Raw genomic sequence first — 19081 nt, forward strand, 5'->3', positions numbered from 1 at the left:
GCTACGTTGGGTTAAAGGTCACAGAAGATTTGCGTCATGCAGCGAAGGAAAGAATCGCGATCTTGTTTCCGACTCATTGCCTCTGTTTTTCATTAGACCTGTCAGTCTGCTTTCTCGGCTTAGTTAGATGTTTGCATATCTTGTTGCTATGTTCTTTGCTTTTATTATTATTTCTTATTTGCGCTTCGTTTGTCGATACAACGTTTTGTGCACGGGTCCAAATTTGTGTGTCAGGTGTCAATTGGTTTGACTTGAACTTGACGTTCGTGTTTCTCCTAACGTCTGTATATCGAAACACAAATACACGCACTCCATGACTTTGTAAGAAGACAAAAGATATTGCTAGGTTTCATTTGTTTGTGGTGAATTTATGACCTTTCATGAAGTAGTTTTGTTTTTTGTTTACTTTTGCCAGTTTGCGAGTTTGTTTTTGGAACTTTGCAAAGCAGTGTCGTGTCGTCTGTTTAGGTCTAGGGAAACGCCAATGAAAAGAGCCGAAGAATCCCCGAGCGTTTCTATTGGGTTTGCTTTTGATTATCCATGTATAACCTGTTTCCTGCAACTATGGTAACCGGGGATTTATTGCATGGGGAACATGAGATTTATTTTCCAGGTGTTTGTGAATGAAAACTCGTGAAAATGATGACAATGTAATTTATTGTGAATGCTACAGTTTGTTCTCTCAGGGAGCTAGGAATTGGAAGCAGAGGTCCTAGTTAAAAAAAAAAGACACTGACTCAGGAAAAGTAAAACAGTAAAGCTGCTTTTAGATACTCAAACTTGGGAAGTGTAAAAGATTGCTGCTAATTGCATCAGATTTTATCATATACACATAGAATTGATTTAAAACGCTCCTGTTCAAGGGCCAGTAATTGAACTGTGCAAGCTTGATTTGAGCACAGACATGTATGCAATCTCCTGATTTAGCCCTATGTGAGGTTTGACTGTTTGTCATTATACTGACTGATCTCAAAAGGTTTACTAGGCCACTTCCCATCCAGCATCTTCTCAACCTTTCTATCACTGACATTTGAAGGGGAAACAATGAACTGATTACTAAGCAAATTATTGAACAATGCAACAAATAAATGTATCCAGCCAAATACAATGTTGTATTGAAGTGCTCAGGCTGTGTCTTGTCATAAGTGTTCACAAAAGTCTAATGCAATCCTTGCCAGTTGATATTCAGCCATCCAGTCCCTTTAATTTGAAAGGGTAAATGTATACTTGTTAATGCATCCAGTTGTAATTCGTAGGATGGCTTCTGCCAGGGAGTGTAGTGCTTCCAGCTGTGTGATTGTAATGTTTAATTTGGTTACACTCTATGATCAGAGGGATTATGTTACTGTCTTGTTGCCCGCTATTCCCCCTTACTTGAAGGGTAGCAGATTATGCCAGATAGAGCATTTTTATGACAATGTTTTAATAAATGTTTTGTACATTGCAAGTTTGTTACATGTTTTAAGTTTGCGGTTGCATTGCCATTGGATTAAATCTTTTTATTTCGTTTTTAATTAATTATTTTTTACTTTACTTTATTTAATTCTGTTAGACTATATTCTTTTCCAAACTCTCATCAGGTTGAATGAGAAGTCATGCATGTACTCTGCTTCTATTTGTTTGTTAAGATATCTGATGATTTTCATTGACTTTGTGTGTGTGTGTGTTGTGTGTGTGTGTGTGTGTGTGTGTGTGTGTGTGTGTGTGTGTGTGTGTGTGTGTGTGTGTGTGTGTGTGTTTTCAAACTGAAGACAGTGCTGTATTTATTAAATAACTTATTGATTCATTTATTTTGTAATCCATTGTTCATGTCAATTCGTGTTTGAATAAAGCATTTTTAATAGTTGGAAAACTGGTTTTAATCACAGAGTACAGAGTGCAAATGAATTGTTTGAAGTTTATACACGTACACAAATTATAGTGATAATTTCCGTACTGTCTGTCATTCAGTATGTGCATGTCTTTTTCGCTAGAAGATTCTTCTATTGGTGATCTCTCTCTCTCTCTCTCTCTCTCTCTCTCTCTCTCTCTCTCTCTCTCTCTCTCTCTCTCTCTCTCTCTCTCTCTCTCTCTCTCTCTCTCTCTCTCTCTCTCTCTCTCTCTCTCTCTCTCTCTCTTTAGAATTTTAGTTTTTCTATTTTCTATTTTTTATCTTGTATTTTTATTTCATTTTTGTAGTTAGTCCCTCTTTAGGGCGAGGGCTGGATGTAAAAAAGCAGACCACTGCTTAATCTACTACCCTCGTTAAATAAAGAATTGTCATTCTCTCTCTCTCTCTCTCTCTCTCTCTCTCTCTCTCTCTCTCTCTCTCTCTCTCTCTCTCTCTCTCTCTCTCTCTCTCTCTCTCTCTCTCTCTCTCTCTTTCTCTATGTGAAATTGAAATGTCTGTAATGGGATGAACACTTTTTTTTCTTATATGCCATGAAATACCTTGCAACAGAGGGCATGCTGGAACAGAAATGAACATTACAAGTTGACAGCAATACGTACATATATGTTGTAAAATACTAACTGAGAGTGAAAATGCAGGGGTTTGATAGACTCTTCATTGAGCAGCTTATGGATAAAGTAAGCAAAAGAAAGTTCATACCCTTCAAAACTGGAATACTCCAATATTCCAGCATCATTTCACCTATTTCTCAGTATGTCACAGTTTTGTAGTGGTTATTGGTGTGTTGGGTATGCCTCTACTCTACGTACGCGTAATGAATGTTTTTGAACAATACACTGAGAGGTGACCTTGGATTCCATAGTAATCCTTTGATGCAAAAGTTTTCTTTGTTTCAAAGATGTCTAGATTGTTTCATTTGTGCATCAGGCATGCGACTGGAAACGCGTGTATTAAGCAAAACAAAGCGAGTTCTCTTCATCAAGGGGAGTAACTATTGTACGACAAAAGTAAGGCATTTACAGCAGTTCTCTCCTCTTAATTTCTCTTCGTATGCCACATGGAACAGTTTAGTGGAAACAGCGCTCTGCATCTCAGTGTGGTAATGTAATATTGCTTTTCTCGTAAAACATTCGACTTGATCTATAAAATAGTTCCACAGAGCGGGCAACCATCACGAATCTAGCTGAGGATGCCCGACTTATGACGTATTAGGGCTCTTTTATTATGAAGATAAAATTAGTCCGTAATTTCACGGAGCGTCGGTGGTGTAACGGTTAGCATGGTTGCCTTCCAAGCAGTCGATCCGGGTTCGACTCCCGGCCGACGCACTTTTTATTTTTCTTGCACTGATGCAAGTTGTGGGCTTTTGTTTGTTTCCACTATTTGATAATATCTATATATATATTATGAGTTGTATAATTTCCGTGTTATTTTCTTTACTTTAATTTTATTTGTTTGTAACTGCATGAATTATAATACTTCTTTTTTTATTTATTTTTTTATTGGGGGGGGGGGGGGGGTTGGTATTCTGTATCCATTATTCTTCTATTTACTCCAACTTTTGGGTCTTGAGTTACCTTATCGGTGGTGTGTGTGTGTGGGGGGGGGGGGGGCGTTGGTATAGTAATGTTGAACTGCACAAAACAAGCGTAGTTATGTGCAGTCGTGATGTAGTTTTTTTTAATCGCCATGCCTGCTGGATTTTGACGGCGAGCCCCGACTTGATAACTCTTTCAAATCGGAGTGATCGGCATGGTCGTCGTAAAAACGAAGAACTGTCTGACTGGACATAAACAAAACCTACAACACGACTGTACTGCGCCCAGACCCGGCCGTACACTTGTTTTGAGCAGTTCAAAATAAGCGTAGGGAGAGCGTGCAGCTTCGCGACCTAGCAGATCCCACCACAGGCGGAAGGTATCGTCCACTGGACTACTACTATCACAGAAAGACTACAAGGTATGTCACTCACCTTCGAGTCTTCTGTGTTGTTGGAGTCGCTTCCTGGGGAAAAATATTGTTCAAGACGGTTTGCCTCTTCCTACAGTCTGTGTAAGGTCAAATAAATACAGTTGAATGATTGTTTGAACTATTATGTGCCTTTAGTTTTCAGCTTCCGTCCGGTGCAGGTTGTTTTTAACCATCATTTGGACGAATCTTCGTTTGCGAGCCGCTAATATCCACTTTGCGTCAAATCATGCATCCGCACCGAATATGCATACCAGCGCTCATTGGTCTAAAACATATGTAAATATTGTGCAGCAAAGGGAAGCTACCCACGGGAAAATAATCATCGAATATCCTGTTATTAACCAATGAGCGCTGGTAGAAATACATAGATTAGATTACTGAGAAAGGCCAGTGTGTGCATTCCACACACAAAACACACACACTCACCGGCACAGGCACCGGCTGACACACTGACACACACACACACACACACCGGCACACACACACACACACACACACACACACACCGTCACACACACAAACACACACACACACTGTGACACTGGCATACACACTGACACGCACACACACAAGCACGCACGCACGCACGCACGGCACGGGAACACACACACACACGTGACACAACGGCCACACACACACACACACACACGCACACAAACAAACTATTATGATAGAATAGTTTCTCAATGCAAACGTTCTTTTGAATAAGCATCAGAAATAAATGTAAGCGGCAGACAGATCAACAGTGAAACATAAGAAAATACAAAAATAAAGTATGCAACAAAAAATAAACATGAATGTCCACAACCTATTTATAAACAGATAAACAAATAAATTTGTGAAAACAATAAATAAATGAAACTACTGAAAGACCACCTATGTATACCCGGAGATTGTATCGACCAAACACTGGAAGCGCAGGCAACATACTACAAGGAAAGGCACCTTCCTAATACAATAACATAATCATACTCAACCAAATAAGTCTGATTTTTCTTTTGCCTTGTTCACAGCGCCAATGTACACACAAAACCGAAAAACAAAATCAGACAAACAAAGGCACACACGCAAACATGTCGACGTGTGGTACGTTAGCTAGTTAAAGCTTTGTACTCAAAGAATGTATCACAACAGTGACAATGTCAATATAAATCAGATTATCACAGGCATCAAAGAAACCTCCAAAGGCACGTATTGTTTCTCTGTCTGCCACCACACTGTCAATCAATACACCTTTCTCCGCACCTCCCCTGACCTCTGAAAGCAGAATGACGCAGTGACCCCTGCAGCAGGCATGGGTGACGTCACCTCTGACGTCATGATGATTTTGGAGGGGATATTTTTTAGTCTGCCTACTCGTAATAACGCGATTTTGTTCACTGTATATAAAATGTAGTACTTACAAGACAGAGTTTTACTTCCCTGCCCTCCCCACTTTACGTCTTTACAGTGGGGAGGCACGTCTCTACGTCGCCAGTTTATGTTGTGGTATTTTTCCGTTTGGTTTGTAAGCATTCTTCAAATAAAATCTTAACACATCTTGCCATCCAGTGCATGAAGTCATGTATGGCGTAGGATAAGCTCATGGTATTGTTCCCTTGTCCGGCAATTTATTTGGCAAAGGTGATTTTTCTGTCACGGACTTTTGAACTGCCGCGCAAGAAATGCTGACCGATTACAAAGACGATGCCTGAGTACAAAACACGTGCTCATGTTTGTTGGCTTAACTTGGAGAACTTTGCGGTTGATTGATGAGACAATGTAATGGGAATACTGTTGACGTAAGAACAGGTAATACTGATGGTTGTAAAGTCTTAGCGGGTCTGACTGGGAAGGTTCGGATTATATTTTGTTTGTTGTTGTTTATTTGTTGTTGTTTAGTGCCCCTCGATTTATGAATATGTATGACTTTTGAAAATGAAGTAGACATGTTTTCTCTTCAGCTTTGAATGAACTGAATATCCGCTCTTCGCCTACGTGACATAGGTCTACCTATCCCGGCAACTCCGCTCCCCCCACCCCATTCCACAAAAACCCCTCGTCTTTTTCTCCAGCCCTAAACTGTACCCCCAACACCCTCTCGGACATAAGTTTTATTTCTATTTTACTCCATTTGCCTAATTGGTCAGGTGTTTGTTTTGTTTTGTATGATATCCCCAGACGTTTTTTTCATTTTTTTGATAAATTAATGTCTTTGATGACGTCATATCCGGCTTTTTGTAAAAGTTGAGGCGGCACTGTCACACCCTCATTTTTCAATAAAATTGATTGAAATTTTGGCCAAGCAATCTTCGACAAAGACCGGACTTTGGTATTGCATTTCAGCTTGGAGTCTTAAAAATTAATTAATGACTTTGGTCATTAAATATCTGAAAATTGTAATTAAAATTATTTTTTATAAAACGATCCAAAATTACGTTCATCTTATTCCTTATCATTTTCTGATTCCAAAAACATATATATATATATATATGTTATATTCAGATTAAAAACAAGCTCTGAAAATTAAAAATACAAAAATTATGATTAAGATAAAATGTCCGAAATCGATTTAATTTCATCGTATTCCTTGTCGGTTCCTGATTCCAAAAACATATATATATATGATATGTTTGGATTAATAACATGCTCAGAAAGTTAAAAACGAAGAGAGGTACAGAAAAGCGTGCTATGCAGCACAGCTCAAACATCCCCGCGCTAAAGAGGCTCGTTAATTTCACTGCCTTTTGCACGAGCGGCGGACTACGGTCATTGTGAAAATATGCAGTGCGTTCAGTTTCATTCCGTGAGTTCCACATCTTGACTAAAATTAATGTAGTAATTTCGCCTTACGCGACTTTTTATATTTAGTCAAGTTTTGACTAAATATTTTAACATCGAGGGGGAATCGAAACGAGGGTCGTGGTGTATGTGCGTGCGTGTGTGTGTGTGTGTGTCTGTGTGTGTGTGTGTGTGTGTGTGTAGAGCGATTCAGACTAAACTACTGGACCGATCTTTATGAAATTTGACATGAGAGTTCCTGGGTATGAAATCCCCGAACGTTTTTTTCATTTTTTTGATAAATGTCTTTGATGACGTCATATCCGGCTTTTCGTGAAAGTTGAGGCGGCACTGTCACGCCCTCATTTTTCAACCAAATTGGTTGAAATTTTGGTCAAGTACTCTTCGACGAAGCCCGGGGTTCGGTATTGCATTTCAGCTTGGTGGCTTAAAAATTAATTAATGACTTTGGTCATTAAAAATCGGAAAATTGTAAAAAAAATAAAAATTTATAAAACGATCCAAATTTACGTTTATCTTATTCTCCATCATTTGCTGATTCCAAAAACATATAAATATGTTATATTCGGATTAAAAACAAGCTCTGAAAATTAAATATATAAAAATTATTATCAAAATTAAATTGTCGAAATCAATTTAAAAACACTTTCATCTTATTCCTTGTCGGTTCCTGATTCCAAAAACATATAGATATGATATGTTTGGATTAAAAACACGCTCAGAAAGTTAAAACAAAGAGAGGTACAGAAAAGCGTGCTATCCTTCTTAGCGCAACTACTACCCCGCTCTTCTTGTCAATTTCACTGCCCTTGCCATGAGCGGTGGACTGACGATGCTACGAGTATACGGTCTTGCTGAAAAATGGCATTGCGTTCAGTTTCATTCTGTGAGTTCGACAGCTACTTGACTAAATATTGTATTTTCGCCTTACGCGACTTGTTTAGTTTCTTTTTGTATTCGCCTTTTTGACACATGTTTTCTCAGGCTGGTATACAAAATGTTTCCCTAAACTAATTTCGTTTCGTTCTCATGTGATACAGACTTCTTTCTAAACTTATTATATTTTGCCTTTTTGACATGCATACATTTTTTTTTCTTTTTACATTTAGTCAAGTTTTGACTAAATGTTTTAACATAGAGGGGGAATCGAGACGAGGGTCGTGGTGTATGTGTGTGTGTGTGTGTGTGCGTGTGTGTGTGTGTGTAGAGCGATTCAGACTAAACTACTGGACCGATCTTTATGAAATTTGACATGAGAGTTCCTGGGAATGATATCCCCGGACGTTTTTTTCTTTTTTTCGATAAATGTCTTTGATGACGTCATATCCGGCTTTTTGTAAAAGTTGAGGCGGCACTGTCACACCCTCATTTTTCAATCAAATTGATTGAAATTTTGGCCGAGCAATTTTCGACAAAGGCCGGACTTCGGTATTGCATTTGAGCATGGTGGCTTAAAAATTAATTAATGACTTTGGTCATTAAAAATCTGAAAATTCTAAAAAAAATAATTATTTTATAAAACGATCCAAATTTACGTTCATCTTATTTTTCATCATTTTCTGATTCCAAAAACATATAGATATGTTATATTTGGATTAAAAACAAGCTCTGAAAATTAAAAATATAAAAATTATTATTAAAATTAAATTTCCGAAATCGTTTTAAAAACTATTTCATCTTATTCCTTGTCGGTTCCTGATTCCAAAAACATATAGATATGATATGTTTGGATTAAAAACACGCTCAGAAAGTTAAAACGAAGAGAGGTACAGTAAAGCGTGCTATGAAGCACAGCGCAACCGCTACAGCGCCAAACAGGCTCGTCACTTTCACTGCCTTTTGCACTAGCGGCGGACTACGTTCACTTTCATTCTGTGAGTTCCACAGCTTGACTAAATGTAGTAATTTCGCCTTACGCGACTTGTTTTTTTTTTACCCTGGTCTCTTCCGCCTACTTGAAATAGGTTTTTGTTTGTTGGCACGGTACATTTTTACCATCATTTAGTTTGTAGTAATTTTATTATTTCTTTTTATGATTATTTACCTATCTTCACCAATTTGACGTAAGTTTTCTTATGCTGGAAGAGCGGTTTGACGTCAGGCTCGTCCACGGCCCGGATGAGGACCATGTCACCGAACGTGACGTCATCCACGTCAGGAGGTACGTCATTTATGTCCTGCTGCAGGGACGCCAAGTCAAACTCGTCCTCTTTCAGGCTGTGAAGCCAGTTGAAGACCTTGAGGTTTTGGTGAGCCCGATCCAAGGTCTGCCCGCGGGTCCACATCTCCACGTCCTGGACGCGGATCTCGTGGTACCGCGGGCGGCCCATGCGGACTCTGATGTCACTCTTGATGACGTCACTGAGGTGCGGGGAGATGCGGATCTTCTGGGAGATCTTGGGCTGGAGGGCGAAGTCGTCGTCGATGAAGGCGGGGAACTCCGGGAGGTGGCAGGTGTAGGGCCGCTGCTCGTTGTCGTCCCCCATCCCCGTCACTCGCTCCAGAGCCGTGGTGGTCACTGCTATGCGCTGCTTCACCTGTATGGGAAGGAGGAGAAGGAGAATTGTGTGTGTGGTCAAAGGGTTGTTTGAATATGTGTAAGAGGTGCGCCTCGACTTTGCTTGGATACATGTCCGTGTCCCCTTATCAACTAATTCTTCGTCCTCCCCACAACCATAACTGTTCATACTTACATTGGCGGTCAGCTCTTTCTTTGGGTCTAATGGCAAGGATTTCCGTGTCTCCTTTCCTCATGCTAACACTACCCCCCCCCCCCCCTCCACTTCCCGCCACCCCCCCCCCCCTCCCAGGCTAAAAAAACCCACCAACCCAACAACAACAACAACTGCCCATGCTCACATTGGAGGTCAACTCATTGCCAGGATCTCCGTATCCCCTTTCCACATGCTGACCCTGTCTTTACCCCCCCCCCTCTCTCTCTCTCTCTCTCTCTCTCTCTCTCTCTCTCTCTCTCTCTCTCTCTCTCTTTACCGCCACCCCCACTCCACCCCTCCCCCTACCCACCCCTCCCCCACCAAAAAAAAACAACGACAACAACAAAACACATTAAAAACTGCCCAGGCTCACGTTGCTGGTCAACTCTTTCTTGAGGTCAATGGCCAGGATCTCCGTGTCTCCTTTCCACATGCTGACCCTTTCTTTGCCTCTCTCTCCACCGCTCTTGGCACTGCCCGGAGGGGTGTTTGTGCGCGGGGTGTTGACGGAGTAAAAGACGTCGCAGCTACCAACGGAGGTGAGCGACTGTCGGGAGTGGCTGTGATGGAGAGGCCGACGTCCTGACGATCGACGGTGGGTGGAGGTGAGGGCGGAGAGACGTTGGTTCATCATCTGTCGTCGCAGTTCCTTTTGGGTAAGACAGATAATGTTGTGGTGATTTCAGTATTTTTTTGTTTGTTTTTTAGAACCTGTATAATTGTTTTAATACTGATGTTATTAAGGTAAGTGGCATACAGTTTCCCTTTGTCTCTTGTGCATGCACAAAACAGACAGTATGCTACAATGACAGACACAATGGCTGCATGTTAGTCTGCCTGTCTTCCTCTTTCTGTCTCCGTCTGTGAGTCTGTATGTCTGTCTCTGTCGCGCGACTGTCTCTGTCTATCTCTCTCTGTCTCTGCCTCTGACTCTGTCTCTCTCTCTTTCACACACACACACACACACACACACACACACACACACACACACCACCACCACCACCACCACCATCACCACCAAGACATAGCCTACACACACACACACACACACACACACACACACACACACACACACACCGTGCACACACACCCTCGCACAAAACTATACAAACATGAAAATCGATCGGCTTTCCGAAGAAGGTCTTGGCGTCTGCAGAGGATGTTCGCTGACGAGGTTTGGGCTTGGTGTCATCTCTGAGGTTGGTCATACTGTCCGACTTCTTCAGGTTGGCGGCGAACGCAAGTTTGTCCAGTGTGCCGCACCGAAACAGGGCCTTTCTCTCGTCCGCATCACACAGTTGAAAGGCTTCCGACTCGTCCGTGAAGTTGATGCCCTGTGCGATGGAGAACAGAGCCATGACATAATAGCTAGAGCGTTGTCATCTTCGGTACGAACAAAATTTCCATTAGTCTATTATCTCATTGGACAGCTTGCAGCAAGAGTCCCGCTATTCATTGTTGAGTGTAATCAGCCACCTGCGGGTATGGCAGACTTACGTGCCACTTTTATGACACGGGGATGGAACATGGAAACCGTCTCTGAGTCTGCACATAATATTGACCGGTGTCCGTCCGGCCTGGGTTCGAAAAAGTGACCCAAGGATTACAAGTCAGGTGTTCAATCAATCAATCAATATGAAGCTTATATAGCGCGTATTCCGTGGCTACAGTTCTAAGCGCTTGTCGAAGAGTTGTCAACACAGGACTAACAAAGAAACTAACATCTACAGACGGACACGAACCCTATCACACACTAGCGAACCCTGATAAACATACAACAAACAACTGTTTAACAACAATGTACACATCAATAGCTAGGTCCAAACAAAATAATATTAAGCACAAAGAAAACACCTCTCGCAGAGCACAGCACAAGAATGTCTTTTGGGGCACAACACATCACGTCGAACATGAAAGTCGCAGCCAGCTACGAGAAGAACTGAGTCTTCAACCTACTCTTGAACGCGTCAAGAGAGGGGCTCTGGCGAAGCTCAAGCGGCAGGGAGTTCCAGACGGAGGGGCCCGCGGAGGGAAATGCACGCTGACCAGCAGATGCGAGTTTCGAGCGAGGGATGTGAAGGCGGAGTGGGTCAGCAGCAGAACAAAGGGGACGGTCGGAGGGCTGGGTGTACAGGTCCAGGGAGGATTGAAGGTACTCGGGAGCAGAGTCGTTGAGACACTTGTAGACCAGAGTGGACAGTTTGTAGGAGATTCGGGTGTTGACAGGGAGCCAGTGCAAGGAGCGAAGTAGGGGGGTGATGTGGTCTCGCTTTGTCTTCCTCAACGTCAGCCTGGCAGCAGCGTTCTGGACTCGTAGGCCATGAATGGATGAGGCGGGGAAGCCAGCCAGAAGGGAGTTGCAGTAGTCCAGACGACTGACGATGAGGGAGACAACCAGCTTGACACAGGCGTCGTGGGTGAGGTAGCGACGGATGGAGGCGATGCGTCGTAGGTGGAAAAAGCAGGTCTTGATGATGAAGGAGATGTGTGTCTGCATGGAGAGAGTGGAGTCGAGAAAGACGCCAAGGCTCTTGACAGCAGGGGAGAATGGAACAGTCGCGTCATCCAGCTGGAGGTCGGTCACAGTGAGGGAAGCAATCTTCTGTCGTGTTCCAACGAGAAGGGCCTCCGTCTTCTCACTGTTCAGCTTCAACTTGTTCTCAGTCATCCAGTTCTTGATGTCAGTGAAACAACTGGAGATGGATCCCAGGAGATGGTCAACATCCTCCGGCTTGGCGCTGTTCTGGAGCTGCGTGTCATCGGCAAAGGAGTTGTAGTTCAAGCCGTGACGTTCGATGACCAGGGAGAGGGGTTGGGTGTACAGGGTGAAAAGGACAGGGCCGAGGACAGACCCTTGTGGGACGCCGAAGCGGACAGGGACAGGCTGAGAAGAGAACGAATCAGTGGTGACAGTCTGAGAGCGGTTCTGGAGGTAGTTCCGGAACCAAGAGAGGGCGGTGTCGTGAATGCCGAACGCGGAACTGAGGTGATCGACGAGTAGCTGGTGGTCGATCGTGTCGAAGGCCGCGGAAAGGTCCAGCAGCACAAGGGCAGAGGCGAGACCGCTATCTGTTGCGTTCAGGAGGTCCGTGGTGATTCGCAGGAGCGCCGTCTCGGTGCTGTGGTGAGGGTAGTACCCTGACTGGTACACTGGCATCAGCGAGTTCCGAGACAGGTGGGCGCTCAACTGCTCCAGGATGATACGCTCCAGAAGCTTGGAGAGGAAGGGCAGGTTGGACACAGGACGGTAGTTCTTCAACTCGTTGACGTCAAGGCCGGACTTCTTGATGAGTGGGCGGACAACGGCAGACTTGAAGCAGTCGGGAACGACGCCTGTGGCCTGCAGGGAGATGTTGATGATATATGTGATAGAGGGCAGGAGCTTGTCCAGACACCTGGTGAAGAGGAAGCCTGGCAGGGGGTCTAGCTCGCAGGTCTTGATGGCCGTCTTGGTGATGAGTCGCTTGACGTGGTTTTGAGTGACAGGTTGAAAGCACGTGAGGGGGGAGCCGGAGAAGGAGGGGGAGGGTGGTGACGGGACGAAGGGCTGCTGATCGAGTGTTCTCCGAAGCGTGTCAATCTTGTCCTTGAAGAACTCCGAGAATAACTCCGGGATATCTTGTGGTGGGTGAGCAGTGGGTAAGGAGGCAGCGGGGGAGGAGCCCAGGAGAGAGGACATGATGGAGAACAGCTCCCTGGATGATGAGGCGTTGGCGATGCGGTCGTGGAAGTGCTCGACCTTGGCAGCAGTGATGGCTTGCGTGACTCGAAGCAGCGCACCCCTGAGAATCTGCCGGTGAACATCCAGGTGTTGTGCCAACTGGGCTTCCGGAATAATTGAGATCAAGAGTAGTAGCAGCAGCAGCAATGATTAAAGAACAACCAGAATTTAACAAACGCAACTGTTAAAAGTGTCTATTTACCATTCTGACAACAGCAACAAAAGCAAAAAGAACAGTTACACATTCCAAATACAACCACACCACCATCGCCATCACACGACTACCACCACCGCTTCCACCACCATCACAACAGTTGAGTTAAACATCAGAAGTGTGTGAGACTGAGCCATAATGAAGCGGTCAAGCTCTCCATTCTGACTTTTGCCATGCTACTACTACTACTACTACTACTACTGCTACCATCATAACAGTTAACTAGACCGGCACGGTTGGCCTAGTGGTAAGGCGTCCACCCCGTGATCGGGAGGTCGTGAGTTCGAACCCCGGCCGGGTCATACCTAAGACTTTAAAATTGGCAATCTAGTGGCTGCTCCGCCTGGCGTCTGGCATTATGGGGTTAGTGCTAGGACTGGTTGGTCCGGTGTCAGAATAATGTGACTGGGAGAGACATGAAGCCTGTGCTGCGACTTCTGTCTTGTGTGTGGCGCACGTTATATGTCAAAGCAGCACCGCCCTGATATGGCCCTTCGTGGTCGGCTGGGCGTTAAGCAAACAAACAAACAAAACAAACAAATAACAGTTAACTTTAAAATAATGGGGTATGAAGCGGTCAAACTCTCCTTTCCAACTCTTAGTCGGCAAACAACAGCAACAAGAGCAACAAAACCTCTTTATCAATTTCTTTTTTCCATGTATTTATTTATGACATTATGTCACTTTTTAATTGCTTATGTATTGATTAATTGATTTATTAATTGATTGATTTATTCTTTATTCTATCTAATTTCACCTTACATACATATTTTTACATTTGTATAAGACTTTATAATAAGACAACTCCGTTTGTAAGCCCTTATTGTATCTCAGAAAAAAAAGCTGATTCTCACCACGGGGAAAAAAAAAAGAAAAAAAAAAAGAGAGCAACAAAACCACCAACATAACAACAACAACAACATAACAACAACAAGAACAACAACATCAACAACAACAACAACAAGAACATCAACAACAACAACAACAGCAGCAGCAGCAGCAACAAAAACAACCATCACAACCATTACGACAGTTAAATGCCCGGTGCTTCCCGTGTAAACGATCCGGCTCATCATCTCAGATCTGACCAGGCCATCCCTCCTCTTGGACACATACCAACAATTAAAAGCCTGGATGCTTTTCGTGCAAAGTGGGATTTTTTTTTTTTTATGAATTATTTATTTTATTAGCCACTAGTATTCGAAATGTATTCATAAAAAATATCCAGCACTTAAAGACGTCAGGGAGGTGATGTTTGGTATGCGTGCAACTCAGTGGGGGATGTTCTTATACCAACGTAAAAGATTGGCAGATCTGAGAGGTTGGGCTAAAGTGTTTTCACGGTGCAGGCAAATTCGGGTCGCTTCCGAGTCCCAGTGGAAAGTTAGCAGCAACAATTACAAGAGTCGCGCTACCACAGGTGTGTGAGTGTTTAGATGTATTCAGCCACCTGCGCTTATGGCAGAATGACCGAGGTCTTTTACGTGTCACTGTGGTGACACGGGGGTGGGACATGGATATAGTCTCCGAGTCTTTGAACCTTACCATCATGAGTGTGTGAGCCTGAGCCATCATGAAACGATCCAGCTCTCCTTTCCGTTTCTTGGCCAGCTCTACCCAACGGCTGCCACTGCTCGTGCTGGCTGAGTTGCGCTTCTGTCGTCGCTCCGCTGATGTGGTTTTCTTCCGTCGTACCCGCCGCCGTCGTTTCTCTCGCGTCTTTTTGGAACCGTGACTAGAACAACTGCAGACAGAATATTTTGGCCGCCATATTGAAAACAAAATGGCGAATATTGAAACTGTGATTTTCACCCATTTTTCCGCTCATGGTTGGTATTTGTGGGTAAACTTTGTGACTTTTCTTATGTTTATGAATGCGTAAAATGCGCTGAGAAAGGGTTTTTTTTTATCTTTGTGGGATAAGTTAGTTTGCCTTAGAAGATTCGGATCCTAAACAATTGAAATGTAAAGTCATATAAGAATAGCCTAGAAAAGTGAAGTAAAATCTTACAAATATTTGCCAATAGAATGATTAGCCTTGGAAGATTCTGAGCCAAAGCAAATGGCATGTAAATTCATTCAAACTGATTGCCGACGGAAATAATAGTTCGCCTTTGTCGATGCGGAGCCAAGTCGAACGACGTTTAAAAATAAAGTTATTTAAGCATACACGATACCAACACATGCACAGCCTAGCGGTGATATCAAAAGCTATTCCATACGGATTGATTGGTTCTGGTATTGCGGAGTGCGATGTCACAGGCTGAATTAAGCGATCTACTACATGATGTGATGTGTTGCATACAACCAGCAACCTCCCCCCCCCCCCCCCCCCCATCTAACTATAGCATAAGAATCCTAGCACAGACAAGATTGAGCAATTTAATGTATAGTGCAACCCGCCTTTTAAGACCTCTAAAAATCCGAGAAAATCAAGGGGGAGTCTTAAAATGTAGGAACATTTACAGATGTTACGAACAGAAAATCTATTTTTGAGTCACTTGAGAAAAAGTGACTCTATGTAATCGGTCAGTGTTAGTCTGTCCGGCCGGCTGGCTGGCCGGCCGTCCGGCCGGCCGTCTGGCCGGCCGTCCGTCCGTAGACACCACCTTAACGTTGGACTTTTCTCGGAAACTATCAAAGCGATCGGGCTCATATTTTGTTTAGTCGTGACCTCCAATGACCTCTACACTTTAACGATGGTTTCGTTGACCTTTGACCTTTTTCAAGGTCACAGGTCAGCGTCAAAGGAAAAATTAGACATTTTATATCTTTGACAAAGTTCATCGGATGTGATTGAAACTTTGTAGGATTATTCTTTACATCAAAGTATTTACATCTGTAGCCTTTTACGAACGTTATCAGAAAAACAAGGGAGATAACTAGCCTTTTCTGTTCGGCAACACACAACTTAACGTTGGGCTTTTCTCGGAAACTATAAAAGTGACCGGGCTCAAATTTTATGTGAACGTGACTCCCAGTGACCTCTACACTTTGACGTCTGCTTTGGTGACCTTTGACCTTTTTCAAGGTCACAGGTATGTCTTGAAGGAAAAAAATTGAAATATCATATCTCTGAAACTATTCATCGGATTTGATTCAAACTTTATAGGATTATTCTTTACATCAAATTATTTACATCTGTATTGTGTTGTGAATAGCAATTTCTTCCTGTCCATCTGATGCCTCATATAATATTCAGAACTGCGAAAGTGACTCGATCGAGCGTTTGCTCTTCTTGTTGTTAAAAGGTCTTAAAAAGAGGGAATGGGTTTCAATCTACTCACCTGAAAAGGGAGAGCTGTGTGTTTATGGACTCCGTGCTCTCAGCTCTACGGATGTTGGTCTCCCGACCCAACCGGGCACTAAACACCGGTTCCCGGGCAGTGTGACCTTGACGAGGCAAGGGCGTGATGACGTAATCGGGCATCCAGCTGTGCAAAGCCCTAGACAGGCGACTCTCGTCCGTCTCCCAGTCGGAGTCATCACCCGTGTCGTCATTAATGTCTTCATCATCGTTGACGTCATAGTTGCGGTCGGTTTGATCGATGACGCTGTTGTGCGCAGTCTCACTACTATTGTTGTTGTTATATGCAGTTTCACCACTGTTGTTGTCGCCGTTGAGTTTGGCGTCACGCATATCTGGCTCCATGGACGCAGGTCTTCCTTTGGAAGACGTCACTGACATGGCGGAATCACACCGCGATTTGATGACGTCATGCGCAGGAACTGCTGACATCACGAGTGCATCTTGAAGTCCCATGACGGTGTGAAAAAACTAAACAGATAGTTTTATTATGTTTTTGGATGTTTTCTCTCTTGCAGGCTGTGTACTCTTTACGATTCACGTTTATCCAAAAATAGAAGTCAGAGGCCATGATGACGTCATCTTATGATGAAGAAAACATTTTTGAACAATCGTTCACATTCCGATGGATTTAGTCGTGCATCTGTGTCATTTTAACAGAAGACATCGGAGAACGATGTACTCACCACAACAGATTTGTATGATGTTTTTTATTTTTTTTTTTTATTCAATTTTTTTTTTTTTACTCCACTGCACGGCTGGACTTCCTTGAAGGAACCGCCGCGTGTACTATGTTACTATGTCGTTGTCATATTCAGTCACGTTCGTTGTTTTCTCCACGAAAACACACACAATACTGCGCGAAGGGGCACAGGAATTTCTGCTCTGAGAATCCCGACTTCTTATTAAACCCTTTTCTCTTCACACACACACACTCCTGCTATTGTTGTGGCTCTCCTGGTCTGGTTTTTGCGCAAAGCGGAGAAGGGCAAAGGTTGTCGTGGTGGAAAAGAAAGCCTCTTGTCACTCTGTCAACAGAGGAAAATAATAAAAGAACAACGAAATGAAAGAATACCACTGGGACACAGGCACTCATATGCACTCACACGCGCAGGTACCGTACGCACGAACGCACACGCACGCAGAAACACTCACGCGCACGCACGCACGAACAGTGACACAAACGTACATACGTACGCATGCAAACAAGCACGAACGCACGCACGCACGCACGCACGCAAGCACACATGTACGAACGAACGCACGCAAGCACGCACGCAAACACACACACAGTGACACACACACACACACACACACACACACACACACACACACACACACATATATATATATATACACACAAATACACCCCCACCCACACACACACCCTCTCCCCCACCACACACACAAATTCCCCCCCCCCCCCCCAACACACACGTCTGTTATGTTTCTGTGTGCCGATCAATACGGGGGGAGGGGGGGGGGGGCAGGTAAAATCATTGCGCTTTGAACCCGACCAGTGTAAACTATAAACCCCTGGGGCTCTCTTGCCGAAACAGGAAGCAAACAGAGACTAATGCCGCTAATTGCCCTGGAAGTATTGAACACAGGACCCGTAAGATCTGGTGTGCGGTGTTTGATCAGTGATTGGGGGAACCAGGTGGCTTTTTGTGTAGCAGAGAACAATGCTATCAAGCTCGTTCTACCAGTATGCTTTAGAAGAGAGAATGTTGAACAAATATCATATTCTGTATTTAGGACACTTTGGTTTCTCGACTTTTATTTTACTAAGCTGTTGATTACACAATAACCGACTAAGGCGAGCACGTTACTTTATTATTATAATTATATGATTTTATTAAATCATAACCTATTTTGAGAAGGAAGACAGACACACCAACGGACAAACTGACAAACACACAGACCGACCGAACAACCAACCAACCGATCGACCGACAGGCAGACAGGAAAATAAAATACAGGTGCTGATAATTTGGTTCAAATGCCAAATGCTAACACCTACAGCAAGCCATTAATGTCATCAGAGGGCGGAAAATCGATAAACACTATCGATTTTGACCAAATTGCCAGACAAGAAAAAGACCAGACACGCAGAGGAGATTAAGAGTGACCCTTTCGTCCGGAAGATAATATGACAAGCGAAATCCTTTATGACTGATGTTTTCCATTATGACGGGATATTTGAAGGAGAGCGATCGCGAGTGTTTGATATTGGGAGGGGTGGATAAAAGGCTACCCGTTTCATGGTACTGCTTATAGATGCCTTTTGTTGTGAGGAACGGTGAAAGTTGGGAGTAAAACTATAATGTATTGCATGCCAAATTGGTGATTTTTTCCTCTTCTGGGACGAAAGAGAGAGAGAGAGAGAGAGAGAGACAGAGAGAGAGAGAGAGAGAGAGAGAGAGAGAGAGAGAGAGAGAGAGAGAGAGAGAGAGAGAGAGAGAGAATTGAATTGAATTGA

At 43.5% G+C, this 19081-nt stretch overlaps 1 protein-coding gene and 1 non-coding gene across 3 annotated transcripts in view; one reads left to right on the top strand and one right to left on the bottom strand.

Annotated features, from left to right (window-relative positions):
* The first annotated feature begins 3147 nt into the window (after positions 1-3147).
* Positions 3148-3219, top strand: Trnag-ucc (transfer RNA glycine (anticodon UCC)). Its single transcript has one exon. It is a non-coding gene; the product is annotated as a tRNA-Gly (tRNA).
* Positions 3220-4546: 1327 nt separating this feature from the next.
* The window catches only part of LOC138982093 (uncharacterized), a 30263-nt gene continuing 15728 nt past the window's right edge, over positions 4547-19081 (bottom strand). For both annotated transcript variants that reach the window (XM_070355318.1, XM_070355319.1), the window contains exons 2-6: positions 16580-17627; positions 14838-15036; positions 10470-10691; positions 9731-10006; positions 4547-9180 (exon numbers count right to left, since the gene is read on the bottom strand). In XM_070355318.1, coding sequence (XP_070211419.1) covers positions 8680-9180; positions 9731-10006; positions 10470-10691; positions 14838-15036; positions 16580-17055 — 1674 coding nt within the window. In that variant the 5' untranslated portion in view covers positions 17056-17627 and the 3' untranslated portion in view covers positions 4547-8679. The remainder of the gene's footprint in view (positions 9181-9730; positions 10007-10469; positions 10692-14837; positions 15037-16579; positions 17628-19081) is intronic.

This window comes from Littorina saxatilis, linkage group LG12, assembly GCF_037325665.1.
Source record: "Littorina saxatilis isolate snail1 linkage group LG12, US_GU_Lsax_2.0, whole genome shotgun sequence".
Taxonomy (NCBI): Eukaryota; Metazoa; Mollusca; class Gastropoda; order Littorinimorpha; family Littorinidae; genus Littorina; species Littorina saxatilis.